At 33.5% G+C, this 18292-nt stretch overlaps 1 protein-coding gene across 4 annotated transcripts in view; it reads right to left on the bottom strand.

Annotated features, from left to right (window-relative positions):
* Nucleotides 1-2213: 2213 nt before the first annotated feature.
* Nucleotides 2214-18292, bottom strand: part of LOC113392363 (uncharacterized protein) — an 88100-nt gene continuing 72021 nt past the window's right edge. For 3 of the 4 annotated variants that reach the window (XM_064221017.1, XM_026628755.2, XM_064221016.1), the window contains exons 4-11: nt 10456-10553; nt 8782-8992; nt 8454-8605; nt 7770-7960; nt 7370-7480; nt 4938-5116; nt 4619-4745; nt 2214-4160 (exon numbers count right to left, since the gene is read on the bottom strand). In XM_064221017.1, the coding sequence (XP_064077087.1) occupies nt 2944-4160; nt 4619-4745; nt 4938-5116; nt 7370-7480; nt 7770-7960; nt 8454-8605; nt 8782-8992; nt 10456-10553 (2286 nt within the window). In that variant the 3' untranslated portion in view covers nt 2214-2943. The remainder of the gene's footprint in view (nt 4161-4618; nt 4746-4937; nt 5117-7369; nt 7481-7769; nt 7961-8453; nt 8606-8781; nt 8993-10455; nt 10554-18292) is intronic. The other variant, XM_064221018.1, reaches the window with a different exon arrangement.

The following is an 18292-nucleotide window of genomic DNA, read 5'->3' as shown; positions in this document are numbered from 1 at the left end:
TACGATATTCCGTGAAGATTTACATGTTTTATGAATCTAGAATGATGAGGAGCCCCAAGGACCCACTGGTTAGAACGCGTATACGCGTCTTAACCGATAATTGCCGGGTCAAATTCGGCGAGTACTACTCAATTTCCATGTGCTGAATTTATGTTTAGAATTCATCTTCTAAGGAAAACATCGTGAACAAACCTTCATGCGTCTAACTTCAATGAAATTCTACTACATGTATATCCTCCAACCTGCTTTAGAGTAGCGGGGTGAAATTAATTTTAAAGGTTCGCCTCAAATGGAGAGGAGGTTTAGCCCAGCAGTAGGACATTTACAGGCTGTTACTTATATATATATTACAGGCAAATTTCTTCTGATAATGGCAAATAAACAAAAAGTAACATAGCAATTGACTTCAGTTTTGATTAATATAATCTATCTTAAGATTTGTAGCATGAGTTTTGTTGTACATAATACTTTTATGATGTTTACGTAATACCATTTTATATGTGATTTGAGTATTAAAATCATTATACGTGTAATACCTAGTACCCATCAAGCACACTTTCTTGTCAAAAATATTATTTCATCACATCAGTATTATCTATGGTTATTTCACAAAAATAAAAATATATTTTTGTTTTCGTGTTTTAGGATAAATAAAACAATAAATAGCCGCACTGTTTATTTGAAATACATCATAGGGACAACTAGATAAAAAAATCTATATAATACCAGACTATGAAACACAAATGATATGGTAACAGTATGAATATATCAATATATGAAATATCTTTTCACGAGGCATTTAATTATAGACATTATAAATAAGTACAGTAAGAGTTTAAATTGTCTAAAATATGTATTATCATAACATTAATGGAATGTTTGAAGAGCTTTATTTTTAACAAAACATTTATCTCAACACATTGTCAATAGCAAGAAAGTGGCCAAGTTGGGACAAGGATTGTCATTGTGGCTTCATTCACAGCCCATTTTGGATGCCGTAATAAGTATCCGAATATTAATTATGTTTATAATACATACATAAATATTACAGAGAAGTACTTTTTATTTGTATTCCTTGACTTCGACCGCCGCCCGCATCCCGTTGAAGCAAATTCTGATTATGCCTTTGATTAATAAACAATTTAATCGTAGAGAAATATTTAAATAGTTTTTTTATCGTTATTTAGACATATTGTAAACTTTAAAAATAAAGCCCTAATGTACAATGTGCCACGCATAATTGTTCATAAACTTATCAGCGATAGCTTATAATATGAATTTAGGCGAGGCACGAAGCACCCATATTGTTAGCTCGGTCCAATATTTGTATCATCTAGCATAGCCACACATAAGAACACAGATTGTATAACTTCACATATTTTTTTTTAAATCTAGACTAAATATGCGTATAAAGAACTCATTTTGTAAATTGAACACCTCAATAATATGACAACAATAACAATATCTGAAATATAATAACATAAAAGGTTAAACATTACACTATCTAAAAAGATATGATATACAATATGAGTTTGCTATAATATAAAAACTGTTAATATAATGAATGTATTATTACGCAAAAATATTAATGGAATTAAATAGTCTTTTTGTTTTGCTTAAATGCGTATTGTATATATATTTTTTTAATTTTATAACATATTATTATTATTCAGTATTCACTAATCATAGTTAACAAATGCAGTAAATGTTAATAAAGCAGCATCTTACAGACCTCATAAGTATATTTTCACTTGTTTTTATCTGTATTTTCTTTAATATTTTTTTTTATGCCAACTATAATATTTTTTTATCTAATATTCGTAAAGTTTTTTTTTTTCAAATCTAATTCTGGTATGAACTTTTAAAAAGGTATTTCTTAAATTTTAAGCACACATTAATAGTTAATAAATTATTAGTAGGTTGGCACTATTAATCAAGATTATAATAACGTTCATTTGTGCCGCATTATTTTATCTGTAAATGTTAATATCAAATGACAGATGAATGACAATTATCAATATATTTAGCTTTTTAAACTTATATTTACAGACCACATAGCGGCCTGTGTTCAGCTCATATATATTATAAAGTGCAAGATTCGAACATTTGAGGCATTGCTGCTATTTTTCCAAATTGCTTTTATACTGTATTAGACGATATAAAATAGTAAATTAATAGAATTAATTAAATGTTTAATTCAAAATGAAATATTGTTTGTTTTATATTCAAACATAACTATAAAAGCTTATAAGCTTTGTATAAAATTTCTAAACTATTTATATTTGAAAAACTTTAGGAATTTATTTAGGTTCTGTTTTTTTTTTAATATTCTTATAAAGTATTGTCAAATTTTAAAACGATGCGTTATAAAAAATCCAATCTTTTGGCAAAAATTAAAATCAATTTTCTATAGAATTTGCGCTCAACCATTTTACTGCAAATTCTTCTCTTTACTCTAACGCAATTGTAGATTTTCTAAGCAACAACAAGAAATGTTACCATAAATTATTTATAACAAATAATATATATTTAACTAAACTTCAAGCTATTTCAAAGGCAATATTTTCTTTCTCTATTAATTACACTATTAATATATTTATTAAGAAACTATTCAATAATATTTGTCTTTTAATAAACCCGCGTTTAAGTCACGAATTAGTTTTATATTATAAATTTTCCAATTCGTGATCAAACCAGAAGGCTCACACGCCTCCTACATTATAGATTTAAGAAAATTGTATTTAATAAATATAAAGAGAACATTCAACATCAAACCACATACGAGATTCATAAAACGTAGTCAAGAAGAGAATATCAAACGATCATCAAAAATCTTAGACAATTTCTCATAAGAATACAGCTTTGAGCGATGTTATTCTTCTTATAAAAATCCAGCGGAAATATATACAATACCCTTGATGTTAAATGGGTAAAATTTAAAGATCACATCGGTGTCGACAACTGATGTTTGGAACGGTCGACGCCGACATCCACCGTTACCACCTTCCCATCTACAGGAGTACTGTCCGTATCATTGTCGGGCATGATCACGCACACAAACGACTTGCCACTGGTCGCGTTTCGCGGGTATATCGTCATCGGGATGAATCTATCGCTCGTGCCGTCCACATAAGCAGCCAACCTCGAAAATACCTCGGGGAAATGCTTCTTCAGAACCACGCCTCTACTTTCCAGCTCATTTATTATATTTTTAAAACATATTTCTCTGAACTTGTGCGCCGTCGCCGCGTTTTTCTCGCCGGCGTTCGTCAGCTTCGATGTTAGGATGAGAGTTTCCCGATCCTCGGGCGTGCCTTTGCTGTCTCTTCTGTTTCGCCTGCGATTCTGTTCCTGTATCGCGGAGGATACGGACTTGCTGAGACGCAGTTTGGCGCACCTCGATACCATCTGTCTTTCCCACTTGACGGCGCCTTTCGTTGGTACTTCGCTGATAATGCACACAGCGACATATAATATAACTCTCGTTTCAGGGTTGTATGCCTTGCACAGTTTTACCACTTCGGTGTACAATTCCGCACCCATTTCGTTGGGTTGAAGAGACGTCCATTTCACGAACTCCGGCTCGCTCAAATACTGGTAGCCGTGGATAGTAAACTTTTCCGCTGCTTCGGGACTGGTGAAGAAGATCTTCACAACCCCCCTTCCTTGTGCTAAATATCCTTTATGAGCTATTGTACTGATTTGGTGCAAGGAATTTACATCTTCCTTGGCCGCTGAAATTATCTGCCTGCACAGCGTGCTCGCTCGCGAATGTAGACAAACTTTCCTATGCTTCTCCCAGTGAGCTCGTCTGCATTCCTTGGAGCAGTACATCGTTGTGCAGTTGTGGCAGGTTTTGTAATGTCTTTTGGCATCTGCGTGAGGTGCGCGGGAGGAACATTTCGAATACTTGCATTTAACAAAACCTTCGTCGGTACTGTTTTCGGTTTGTAAGGAAGCAAGGGAGGTTTTGGAATCGTGATGAGTGAGAGGGTGATCAGATCGCAGGGCTTTCATTCCAGCGTCGAGGCTAGTGCGGCGGTCTAGGGAAGCACTTGGATGGGCGAATGGCTCACTTCTCCTTCGAGAGTGCTCGCCCTGAGCCGATCTCGAACGTCTGGATTCTTGCATCGTTACCGGAACATCAACTGTATCCGTCCCTGCAATTTCGACAAATTAATAATATAAATATTATTATTATTCGAATAACTTCAAAGACTCAGGACCATTTTTGCAAATAAACATAAATATTTAAATCAAGTCAAGATGCTACACGACAATACAGCATGCTTGGGGGATATACATGTTCTAATCTATTACAGGGAATCATGCAAAACTCACAGTGATGACGAATTTATTTTGAAGAAAGGGTATTTATTTTACAAAATAGGGTTATTGGAGGAAATTGTGTAAATTCGGAGAAAGGTCGATAGAGGTCAAAATTAATAAAATACCTTATTGCCGCTATACATCCACGTATTTGCTTCATTTTTGATTCATTTTAACCGACTGTTCAGAAAGCGCAAGGCATAATAGTCACACAGAGGACAAAAAATGCGTGTTAAGGTAAGACAAATATAAAAAATTGGAACGGCTTTGACTTACATATCGTTCCTACCTGCTCGATCGTGGTCGGGACTTGGGTCGGTGAAGGAGCTGGGTCCCTCGCTGGGTGTGCTGATGAAGCGGGAGGCTGGGGATATGCTGCTGTGCCCGCTACTGGCTAACTGTTCATACCTCGGACTCTGGAAGAGTTGGGAGATAGGTAATATCGAATTTTACCTAATTCGATTTTCTTAATATTCTTTACTTGTTCCTTTATATTGAGTCGATATTAAGTCTCATATATTGAAGAAGTTTTCGTAAGTACATAGCTTAATATAGTATGTTGGAACTATTACAATTATTTGAATACTTCTATTTAAATAATTATATACCTTTCCACCTAACAGATAGTAAGGACTCGCTGATTTCCTTGGACTTGGTTGAGGAGTCGGTACCCTTGTTGGTTGAGAAGGGAGGCCAAGAAGCGAGTCCAAAACGTCTTCAAGGGTCGTGGATCCCGGGGAAGGCCTGGTTATACCGAGGTTTAAGGAACGCTGGGAATCTTGCCAGTCTGTAATTATGGAATACGTCAGTTACGGCAAGTTCGTTACTAGTATTATATTTCCGTTTTTAATTTTTTTATTTTGAGATTTTATATGAACTTGGACTTTATAAAGATTTCTTATATTTTAATATCGATATCAACACTTTAGGTAATTTTTAATAAGGGGATTTTTAAATTTAATATGTTAATGATTTAGGGTTAAAGAAAATCTTTAAAATTTAAATTTTGAAATTAAATAAATGGCTATAGAAAAAATTAAAACAATATTTTAACATAATTTTAAACTTAACTTTAGTAAGCATTAATTGTAAAAAAAGACTATAACAGGTGCAGTAAAACAGGACAACGTGATTTTTTCTAATTTCAAATAGAAATATGTACTTACCATGGCTGTATTTTTTCATTTTTTCCATTTATAATCGAACACCTTTTTAAATAACAAAATAACTACGATCTCATTAAGTCATCCCTATGTTTACTCTATACTACCACGAAAACAAAACGAATACTTATACAGAAAGGAAAACTTCACAGAAATAAAAATAAAACAAAAAAAAATTAAATAAAACTGAATATATTTAATAACCATTATAAGTAATGTTTAACTTAAAAGGTACATACAATGATTTAAAATGTTATGGAGACATACACAAATGATTTGAATTTTACCGAGATTCTCTATATTTTATATATCTATGTCTACGTATTAATTTACATTTTTAGGTACTATTTAAAGTTGATGATTGTGTAGAGAGCTAATGAATTAAAATGATAACTAGTTTTATATTCAAAATGGCGCCAGATATTTTCCATTTACCACATAATATTCTAGTACAAGTAATTCATAACCAGAGCACAGACTATAAAGACTTTGTCACAGATAAAAAAAATATGTATTGATATTCGTAAAATAAGTCTATTATCGTTGATTACATTATAATCGGGGCGTATTTTCGGATTTATATTTCGGCTGTGCGAATTTTGTACGCGAAACGTTAATTTCTAACCTAATCAGAACCTGTATAATTTACTCAGGGACCTTCAGCCCCAAACATAAATTACGAGGTGATTTAAGTAGAAGGAACTTGGATTTATGAGACTTCAGTCTGTGTCACTTCTCACCACCACATAATATCATGGTTCTGATAACTGTCGCCTTGTGCTATGCATTTATTAATATTACTATAATCAGGCATTATATTGTTATATTTTTGATGTTTTGTGACTAACGACTAAAATTTAAATGACGATGAAAAATTAAATAAGACGTAAGTAGTTAACAGGAAATTAGCACCTAATATTATATATGTGATATAGTATTTACAAAACTACTAATTATTCACTAGCATTAAAACTAATTAATATAGATTTGCATTAACAAAATAAACACACAAACAAAATAATTTACTCTGTACATTGTATGATAAAACAATTATAAAAACTGGTTTCCTCGTCAGATTTAATTCAAATTACAATTATGGCATTAAAATATTATCTATTGACTATTTAATTAAATATATAGATTGTGTAAGCGATCTGGATTGAAAAAAAAACATGTTCGATAAGTCTGATAGCTTTACAGCTTATTTTTAAACCATAAACAAAAAAAAGTAGAAATGCATATTTATTACAAGAAAAAAAAACAAAAAGTAAATAAACTTGGCGGGTTCCAGTCGTCATAAAATCGTCAAATAAATTTCTTTACAATATGTCGATAGACTAAATAAATAGTTCCCGCCATTAAAGATATATAAATATAAAATATGCTATATAACTTCTCAAGCCACTACAAGCCAGTGCTATTTGCAATAAAACTGCGCTCGCTCATATAACGAATGTGTCCAAAGTGCAACGATACTACAAAATATACGTATATAATGGTCCTGAGTCTTAAATACAGACTATAAAGCTCAATTACACAACATTTTACAAAATGAAATCCTACAGTTCGAAAACTTTACGATTCCATTCCACAGATAACTAAAAACATAGAACAGCACAAAAATTAACGCACAGAGTATTAACATAACATAAAGTTAAGGACACTGCAGGTTTAGATCTCGAAGGCTAAATGCATAAATTCCGTTCGGAAGTAGTGAACAGTTCAGGTACTAAATAGATAACACTTTTTAACAAAGCACGGACTCGACTGGTTCTTTCCAGCTGTATGCTATACATTGCCGTTTCGCGGAGGGAATGTCGTTTGGATCAGTTATCAAAACCTGCAATGTACGGTGTAGCGTGGTCACGCTCGCTCACCGGGTGCTGCGCGGTGCTCGAGGCGTAGCGATGATGGCGGACGCGGGTGGGGAGGGGGGAGCGCTTCCGTCACCACCAGCGGTGTTTGTGGCGACTCTAGAGGCTTTGTACCTGCAACAGATTTATTTGAAGATCGACTATATTTATCAGTCTAAAAAAGGTTTTGTGTTATTTCTAAATCATAATACAATATATTTATTCGATCGTTTTGACCATAGTTTTGGTCTTTAAAATCAATGGTGGTCAAGAAGAAATAAAACAAAGAATAACAATTAAAGTATAAGGAATAATATATTTTAGAGGGACAATTTTTGAAGTATTGTCAATATTTTACACGGTCATATTTGAATGAAAAAGTAACTATTATATTTTAAGATTTTCATAATATATTACAACTTACCAACAAACGAACTTTCTAGCCAATACAACTTCTGACTGGACCTCGGCGAGGGCTGCCTGTCCACGTCTCCGTTGGCTGGCTCTAAGCCCGATACGTAGTGTACTATCGCTGATGTGACCTCTTTGATCGATGATTGGATTTCTTCAGATGCCTTTGCTGAAGCTGTCTGCTGAAGAAGGGATGAAGCTAGCCTGAAAATTATTATATTTATAAATATTGGGTCTTCGTTTATGCCTTTCTATTGCACATCAGAAAATAAGTTTGGATATTTCATATCATTCATATATTATTAAAGATATTCTATATTGGTATAAAATGGTAGCTGGTAACGTCTTAATTACTTTGAAACTGACTTTACTCGAACAGAATCTGTAGTACTATATTTTTGGAGGCGTTTTTCATTACCTAATTGAAACAAATACTAAACCAATATACATAAAAAGAAGAAGAGTCGGTGGTCGTAGGCTTTAGGTATAAAAAAGTAGCCCATTTCCTCTTTCGAATTACCTTCACAACAAATTTTATTAAATTTATTTTATCAGGTTCATTAGTTTTGCCGTGAAAGCATAGCCGATAGACAAAAAACAGAGTTACGTTCAAATTTATAATATTTGTATATTCGTCCAGTAGTGTGAAATGAAGTAATGGTCGCAGCATTTATCCAATATTTCGCTGATAATTTACCTTTCGTGTGGCGTCCGTGGTGTGGTATTTAGACGTTCCTGACTCCTCCAGCCGAGGTAGGGCTGGCGTGCACTGAAGGAAGACCTAGTAGAAGGAGAGCACAGTGGACTCGTGCCTCGGATGCTGCTACGTGTTGAAGAGCACGGTGAGGTCTGAAAGTAATATAATATTATTTTTATGAACTTCGGATTTATTTTCATTAATATTTTTTTATTGTTAAGGAATATTGTTTTTTAAATAATATGATAAGAATTCATGAACCGTATTTTTAACGTTTTGATATGTAACATAATTTACATTTTCATATTCAAATACGCAAAAAACTAACTTGATTCGAATTGAGTCGGCTTGTCGACCACCTTCCGAAACTGGTGGTGTGCGGAGATAACTGGGGCGGAGGCGGCTGCGCGTTCGCGCCGAGACTGCCGAGCGATGTTGTTTTAGAGTTGAGGCCACTCCAACGGGTCGCTGACGCCGAAGCGTCAGATAACCGCTTGCGGAGGAGAAAGCCCTCTCGAGGGGCTGGAGCATTTTTGTACCTGAAATAAAAGTTCAGTTTTATTTATAGATAAAAAACTGTGTATCACGAGTATTCTCAAATTTAATTACTACGGAAGGGAAAAGCGAATAAAATGCACCACAAATTTTATTGTGGCCAGCTCGTTTAAAACATAAAGCTAGCGAATTACGTAAAGGAAAGGTCAGTCAATATCTCAAGAGAGCAGTTTATCTTTATATCAACTTTCAATATAATTAAGTTTTGTCTATTGAGATCGCCTTGAAAATGTTTCTATAGTCTTTTCTTAATTAATATATCAAAAATAATTTAAATATATATTGTATTATTTTAAATGATCTACAAGATGAATTCATTCTTAAATTCTTTGTCTGAAACGGTTCTAGCGAAACATTAACAGTGTTTATTAAGTAATGTACGCATATTACAGTAGGAATAATTAATGCTTCGTTAATTTTAATAAACTGTTTAAATTGTGCACGACGATGAGTGTGTGACAATGTTAGCTAGATAACATTGAAAAAAATATTCTCTTTACCGCTCAGTTACTTATTTTTTTTTAGATAATAATGACTTTGCTAATGCACTTCTAAAATGATTATGTCTCGTTTGTCTGGCTATATTTTAAGTCTGAAGAACCCGAGTTCCTAGGTTTTATCGTATCGATCCTTAGCAGAGTCGGAATTACACACGCTTCGGAAAGACGTGTGGATTTTCCGTGTCATTAGATTAGGACGACCTCCGTGGTCGCGTAGTGTGTACACCGGTTTTCATGGTTACGCCACTCCGAGGTCCCGGGTTCTATTGCCGGCCGAGTCGATGTAGAAAAAGTTTATTAGTTTTCTACGTTGTCTTGGGTCTGGGTGTTTGTGGTACCGTCGTTACTTCTGATTTTCCATAACACATGTGCTTTAGCTTTTTACATTGCGGTCAGAGTGACGTATGTGATGTTGCCCAATATTTATTATTATTATATGTGTGATCTCTCACACATAAATATACCGAGTGCACTAAATTTTCGACCCACACTTATGCACTATCGAGTCACCTGTGCAGTTTGCTTGTTTTAGGGATTGACAGCCTATATCGAATTTCGAACATTATATAAAATAATTAGCGGTTCGAAATTGTATTTTTTTTTATGCACGGGGAAACATACACATTGGCGGTGTAGAAACAATAACCGTTTCATACATTGTCAATACGCCACCAACTTTGGGAACTGAGATGTTATGTCCCTTGTGCCGATACTTACACTGGCTCACCCATCAACTCGGACACACAACAATTCTTAGTATTGCTGTTTGGCGGTGAATGAGGATGAGTGACTACAGGGACTTGCAAAAACCCCGACAGCTACATTCATCAAATGAATTTGGAAATGATTTACATTGTATTTAGATATTAGGAACTTTAACTAACAAAACGTTTATAATTATGATAGATTAGATAATAGTTCCAAATGTGTTTATTTATATAACATACCATTCCGGCACATTGAGTTTCTGCAGTGACCTTTGGACCCGCAGTTCGTGCTCCGAGAGCACGCGGTCGGAATTCTTCTGCAACTCGTTTTCCGGAGGCTGTAACAATTCAAATATATTAATTCATAATTATAATAAAAGGAATACAGTTATTTTATTTAAAAAAAAAACTACTTACGATAAAAACATTTGCATAGCATATTTAATAAAATAAAACATTAATTAAGGCAATAATAAATCATCATAGATGTGTTTGTAACAACGATATTAATATAAATATTACATTAATATAATTTAATTATAAACAATGTTTAATCATAAGATAGTTATATAATATAAATATGAACGAAGAAACTTATTGCTCATTGTAGCGGAAAATTTAGTAAATTTCCTCGTCATTTGACGCTATACCGTAAAATATTCGATACAGAGACGGGTCAATGTGCGCAATATTAGGTTTTAATAATTCAACGTTTTCGTTGTTTAGATTTTCTATTGAAGACGAATCACGAATTTGTCCTTTGATTTTTAATGACTGGCGTAATTTATTAACAGCGAACTTAGCGTAAGCCGTGTCGTCGTCATCGTCGGATAAATCAGATATGCTGATATTTACATAATGTGATTGACTAATTAAATTCTCATTATCCAGTGAATCTCTGCTTTTTGACACGCTTTCACTTATTCCACACATATTTATAATTTCGGTCCAAGAAATGAAACAATCGGACTCGATTATCGTTTGGTTTGATTGGGATATTTCATTTTCTGACGTCTCCATGAAACCGGACACTCCGTAAATAGTTTCGTACCATGATTCGAATTCATCTAAATCTGAAGAGAGTGACCTCTCATTGATATTGATTTTATTTATATCTGACTTTTTAAAAGTTGATGTGCGATGATTTATTTCTTGTTCATTGTTGATATGATGTATTCTATAGTTTGCAAAATCGGCGTAATCTGGTATATCGATGTCTTCCATATCTTGAGGTGGTGGTTTAATGATGTCATTGTGTCCATCCTGACCGATGAGGTCTTCATCCAGTATCGGCGGCGGTGGCACACTCTCGATTAAGCGTTTGAAGAAATCTCGGACTCTTTCATCGTTATCTTTAAAGCGTTTTGGTACATTTTCTTTATTTTCTCTATTAAACGAAGTAATCCTTTTAGTAACATTATGGGAAAAATAATTGTTGTTACCAGATTTCGCACTCAATGCTGAATTTGAAAAGTTTCTCCTTTCCGATTCAAATTTTCTAATGCTAATCTTTGACTTCCATTCCTGGTGCTTGTTTTTAAAACCGGTAACAGTGAATGAGATTTCATCTTCTGATTCGCTTCTCGGAATTTCTGGATACTTTGCGTAGTATATATCCCTAGAAAGAGGCTTAGAGTAAATGTGTTCGGGTTTCACATCTTCAAAGGGTTCCATTTCTTGCGTAATCCAAACAGAATCCAGACATTGCCAGAATGTGTTTCGCTGAAGGATTTCTTCGGTCGTAAGAAGCACAATCGACACCATATTAACTAAAGACGTGAGTACTTAACAAAAAAATATATATACTGACTGCCAGAATGAGTTACTATTCTCACCAGACTTAAGTGAAATCGTTAAGAAAAGTAAATATTTACCGAATAATAATGTTTTCTGGAAGATAATAAATATCTTACATATTTCACTAATTGATTTGTTTATGAAAACTGGCCGTATCTTTATTTGATCTATAAATAAATCGAGGAGTACGTCAGTATCGTTTATCACAAGATTAAATGTGCCGTTTCTTAACGGTTAGTACTTTGTACTTTGCTGCTACTATAAAAAGAATATTATGCATGTATTTTCATGTGACTAATATTTTTAATAAAATGTACTTTTATTTGTGCAAACGTTAAACGACCTTGACTTTATTTGGTATTGGACTCACCCTAACGTCAGATGAGGCGAGAAGCGCACAAGGCCCAAGTAATCCTACGGTTTCCCAGCAAGTCATATTCACAAAAAACTTTTCCACAACAGGTCCGTCCTTTATGAACTATTTCTTCGTACTGATAGTATTATCATATATTGCACTAGTGACTTCATAATAGATTACGTAAGTCTTACATTACTAATATCTGATACCTAATTAATTTTGAGAAACAAATAAAGCATCTACACAAAGCGGAGCCACCGAGAGGAAGTAAAGCAAGCTGCAATATCGAAGCGGAAAGCGCTTTCCAATCAAATCAGCATAACGTTGCTTATCGAACGTCAAAATCGAATTACGAGACTGAATCGGAGCGCCCTCGGGGCTTCGGTGCTTATGGTTGCTCTGCGGCCGGTGGTCGAGGCTGCTTGATCTGGCATGCGGGGCTCGGTCGGTCTCGCGAGTTCGCCTATGCGGCGCTCCTCATCTTGAGGTAAGTGTTTGCAAGACAGGTGGCCGCGGCGATGCCTCCCGTCAGACTGAGGTACGATTCGTGTCCTTGGGCTTTGCGCATGCGTTCACACACCCTTACTACCAATTTCTGTCTCCAACAATGCGTAGAAACGTCTCATTGCAATGATGGCACACGTCCTTTCAGTTGAGCTTTTCAGTTGAAAATACTGCACCTCAGAAGGAGTATTGCTCCTTTGTCCATTGTGTTTTTTCATTTGCGGTTGTTATTTTTTCCTCTGATGATAACAATGGCATTCCCTAGCGCGAGTGTTTAATACGTCTTAGTTTTAAAGCTTACGATTTATAGTCGCTCAAAAGGGAAGTCAAGAATTAATTGAGTTGACATTTCAGAAGTTTATACGGGCTTGTATCGGTTTTGAGGGCGTGGCATCGCGTGACATACCTGACCTCGAATATCCTTGACATCATGAATAAGGATATCACGTGTTATAGAAATTGCTTTTTATATAATACACGTATTACTTTGTGTAGTTTCCTTTTAGATATTCGGTTGATACAGATAATATATGATGCTATATTGTAAAGATTAATATTTATTCTTTAACATTTTTCTTACGTAGTAGTACAATAGTGTACGTCATAATATGATCTTAAATAACAATGTTCTTAATCGTTGTCTGCACAGATTTCATTATTTCTTTACATAAATGCAATAGAAATTATATCTGTCAATATAACCATGTATTTTTATAATATAATTAATATAATACATAATCTAAGTGTTATATAGAAATCCGTGTCATTTATTTTAGTAACAACGTAATTATGTTAACGTCAAACAAAATATAGTTAATATTATTTCAAATTCGTTTCGTAAAGGGCAAATAAGGTTGAATTCGAAGTAATTTGACATAGATTCATATTTATGACATACTAAAAAGCGTGTTACGACTTACGAGTCACGAATAACAAATTTTTCACGTTTTTATTCGACTGAAAATCAATACAGAACTGCTATGGAAGACGAACGTAACTCTATACATTGCAACAGCTAATTAAATGGTTCTCGAGAACCACTAGCACTAATTATGTGTAGCAACGCCTTTTAGAGGATGAAGCCAAATTGTTATTAACACGTCTTGTCGTTTGTCTTACATAATAGCTTCGATTTTCATGACTTTCAATAAAGGAGCAATTAATTAAAAATTAAATATACTTACATATCAACGAAATAGATGGTTTTATGGAAAAAATGTGAATTGTTTAGTCATAAGTGCAAGATTTTGACAGGTCTAAATATTGCTATCTCTTTCTAAAGATTGGGGTGTTGTGATATTACGTATCTTTTTGACGTATAGATATTGTATTTTAAAAAAATGAGATGTTTTTAGCAAGTCAAGCGTTTATTCCATATTTATGTGCAATAAAAAAGAGTATTTTACTATTTACATAAAGTACAAAATCAATCTTATACCATGAATACAGCCCTCACTTTTAATAAAAATGCCATGTCAAATGACAAGTCAAATCATAGTAAATATATCAATAGAAATTTTGTCGATTAATTAGAAAATGTCGGTGGTATTCAAAGGTTTCATTACAAAATGAATGGAAAACTCATAGAGTAATTTATTTACATAGAAATATGTTAACTATAAACGTATAAAGGCTGTTCTCAATGAGTGTTTTTTAATGTCTAGGATAGGATATTAATTGTCGATATATAAATTAAAAATCGAACTCTATATATTTAAATTAAATTATCTTCGGTCTTTTGAGATGCCTACTATTTCAGCTATTTCGCGCACCTTCAATCGGCGGTTTGCCAATGCGAGATCGTGGACTTTTGTCACATTATCCTCCGTGGTAGCCGTTTTCGGGGCACCTGGGCGTGGCTCATCAAAAACTGACGTGCAACCACGTTGAAACTCCTTAAACCAATTTTAACGGTAGCCATTGAAGGAGGAAAGTCACCTTGCACAGCATCCAAGCGCTCTTTGATTTTCCTCCCATTCTTCCCTCGATTCTTGTTTTTACAAGAATCGAATCACCGACCGTTATTGCTCTTTTTGTACGTTTTTGTATCTTTAATATAATCTTATATCGACTTTTATTTAATTATAAGAAGGTATAAGAGTGTTATTTGAAATATAATAATTGCAGAAATCCTTAAATTCCTGGCGGTACAGTAAGCCAAATAAAAAAAAAGTACGAAAGAAAATTATCTAAGGATTATGATTTTTTTTTTAATAAGGCAACACTGCTGTCGCTTATTAAAATATGAAACAGGCAATTTCGGTCAAATAGTGTTTTACGAAAAATAAATTTTCTATTGCATATTTCTTTGCAATTTCAGATCTTTTCGATATCAAATGTTTTGACAGTATGGCTATATTGGCAACGACCCAACATTTGTAACCCACTTGCTGACAGTTGCTGATATTAGGTAATATTTTATATTTAAAAAATATTAGACATTTTAAACATCGAATTTGTATTATTTACATAGAGTACGGATAAATATTTACAGACGATGATGAAATTTATAAACGACGTATTTATTGATAGATTTTAATTACGAGACAACGTAGTGATTATGAATTATAAATATATATAATAAAAAAAAACTGACGGGATACTTTAATTAATTTTATATTATGCAGGCTTCCGGCTGCCATACTTTTTTAGCATAATGCTGACGTCATACATCAAGCCTTTCAGACTCAATATACTTTAGGGAACAACCTCAGGAACTGTAGTTGTAAAAAAATATATTCGAAAACGTTGATGTAGTTTTAATACGAAGTATGAGTTTAGCGTACATTGAAAATGAAATTCAAGTAGACTTTAACGATTTTTTTTAATTAATAGGCAAGGGAACTGGCAAATAAACCTCCTGATAGTACGTGATGGCCACCACCTATGTTTCACCCAACCTTGGGAGCTAAGACGTTACATCCCTTGTACCTGCAAGTTATACTGGCTCAATCAGTCTTTAAGGCAGAATATCTGATGAGTGGGTGGTACCTACACAGACGTTCTAGAAACAAACCCTATTGCCAAATAATATATTGTAATTTCATATTGCATATTAAAATATGAAAATTCCTTATACTAATTTGTATTCCTAATTCTACTGTATATGTATACTGTCTTGTATTTTCATCATAGAGGATTTTGGCGAAATAATAAATAATCGAAATAATAAAAAAATATAAATAATCAAAGCTATGTACATTTGACATAAGTAGAGGCAGAAAATAAATATCAATTTGATAAAAAAAACCTTGCGTTCAAAATAAACTGAATGCACATTTTAAACAACAACAGTAATTATAGCTCCACTACACTGCAAGGTTTACCATAAATAAAAGCGTAGTAAACATAACAGTGCTTTAACCCTTATCGCACGCGATGCAAAGGAAGGTCGGAAGTTACTACGGAATACATTATGACGTTAAATAAGAGTTGTACAGCCGAGTCCCCTCGTTCTATGGCCACTTAGTTAAGCCCTATTGTGCACTTTATTAGAACTCTACGAGGAAACAAATTATTGTGATTCATATCTTTGAAGTTTATTGCACTTGACGACGTTTTTTATGGACCTAGAATGAGTATATACAGGGCAAAGAAAAATTTCGTTCTTGCAAAAAAAAATTATAGTTTAATTTTGGTAAACAAGTTTAAATTAAATTATCGAAACTTTAAAAAAAAGTACGGAAGTAGTAATGGTTTTGCTGGTTCTTATAATTGAATACGTTAAATATACGATTTATAAAAACCTATTGCAGTTGTGTGGCGCTACCATTTTACACAGAATATAATAAGCGTTTTAAAATTATGTTTGCCGATAGATAATCCCACGTGAATACTATCGTATTTATAACAAAGAGCGAATCAACACCTAGCCCATATCCTGCCGTCCGAGCCAATCTACCTAAAGTGGGGACCGACGCTGAGCTAAATTGAATCAAATTGACCGTTTACGATTAAAGCGAACCATCTGTTAAATAACCCTCGTAACGATGAGTGATGTCTATTGGATTAGTATTGTTACATTTTAAAAATACTTTTCTCTACTTATAAAATATAATCTTGAACAAGGTAAAGAAACTTGCATTGGAACTTCGTTCAGCAGTAAATTATGGCAACCCTACACGTATCACGTAAATCACTCGTTTATTACAAAAATATATACAAAGAAATATCATACAAGTGAATTCGTCATAAATTAATGCCTTAAATAAATAGTTACGAATTAAAATAATGGTAAATAAGCTATTTTAATTCAAACTCAGTTATTACGACGAACATTAAACATTCTCTAGCATTAAAAATAGAAATGAACTTCGTAACTTCAGTCATGACTCAAATGATGAAAGATTGCTTGTCCCTAATGGAACGGAAGTCAGGAATGTTTGCGGAAATGATGTCTATGTACGGGATATTGATGGTTTAGACTTATGTTGTTGTTTAAACATTCAATTGATCATTGGTCTTGCTAGCAATCATTTAACGAAACTGCTAACAAAACTTGCTAACTTTAAAAAAAATAATTAAATTGCTCTAATTTAAAAGCGTTTTATTAAATGTTTGTGTGAAAAATAACGAAAATATTTGTAAAAAAATAATATAATATATACTATAAACAAGTCTTAGAATAAATGCAACAAGATATCTTAATTTTATTTTACCGTTGGCAGCACTGGAAATACATGAAAATGTTCGTAGTAAATTTAACGACGCCATTTAAAACGCCCGCATATCCTGACTTATTTGACTGCTAACAACAACACTTCAGAGAACTGCTACCGAAATAATTTCCCGCTAAGTTTTACTGCACCAAGTTATTCGAGTGATGCAATTAAAAAATGGGACGTGTATTTTGAACCAAATGCATTCTTTGGCACGATACCCAACGCGCAAACTGGAGCAGCTGGTTCCATTATTTGATTTTTTAGAATGTTTACGTGATTAAATAGAGAACACTTAAACGATCTCGAACAATTACTTACCTATGGATTTGTTGACAGAAAAAACGTTGAAAGTCTATATAACGTTAAATTTGTTTTTTTTTTAAATGTTTCACTTGTGTACAAATAGTACGAGTACTGATTTGTATTTTTTTATAATTATCGATCGCTCATATTAGTTATCGGGAAGAAAAAACACACGACATTTTTATAAAATTATAATGATTTTTATAACCAGACAGCATTACAAAATGCTTTTAAATGTTTACAGTATTTAATTTAGTAACAGGAAAATTAATATCGCATCAATCAAATCAGGCAAGACAAGCGAATATCAACGACAAAAGGAAATAACTCTGCGAATATGTTTATAACAAGAATAAATACCAGTGAAACTACAGACTCAAGGGACATAACATCGTAACACCAAAGGTTGGGGAGCGGGCTATATAAGGAATCGTTAATATTTCTTGTCGTGCTA

Source organism: Vanessa tameamea, chromosome 5 (genome assembly GCF_037043105.1).
Source record: "Vanessa tameamea isolate UH-Manoa-2023 chromosome 5, ilVanTame1 primary haplotype, whole genome shotgun sequence".
In the NCBI taxonomy this organism is placed as follows: domain Eukaryota; kingdom Metazoa; phylum Arthropoda; class Insecta; order Lepidoptera; family Nymphalidae; genus Vanessa; species Vanessa tameamea.
The sequence above is the reverse complement of the archived record's forward strand: the minus strand, read 5'-3'. Positions and strand labels throughout refer to the sequence as shown.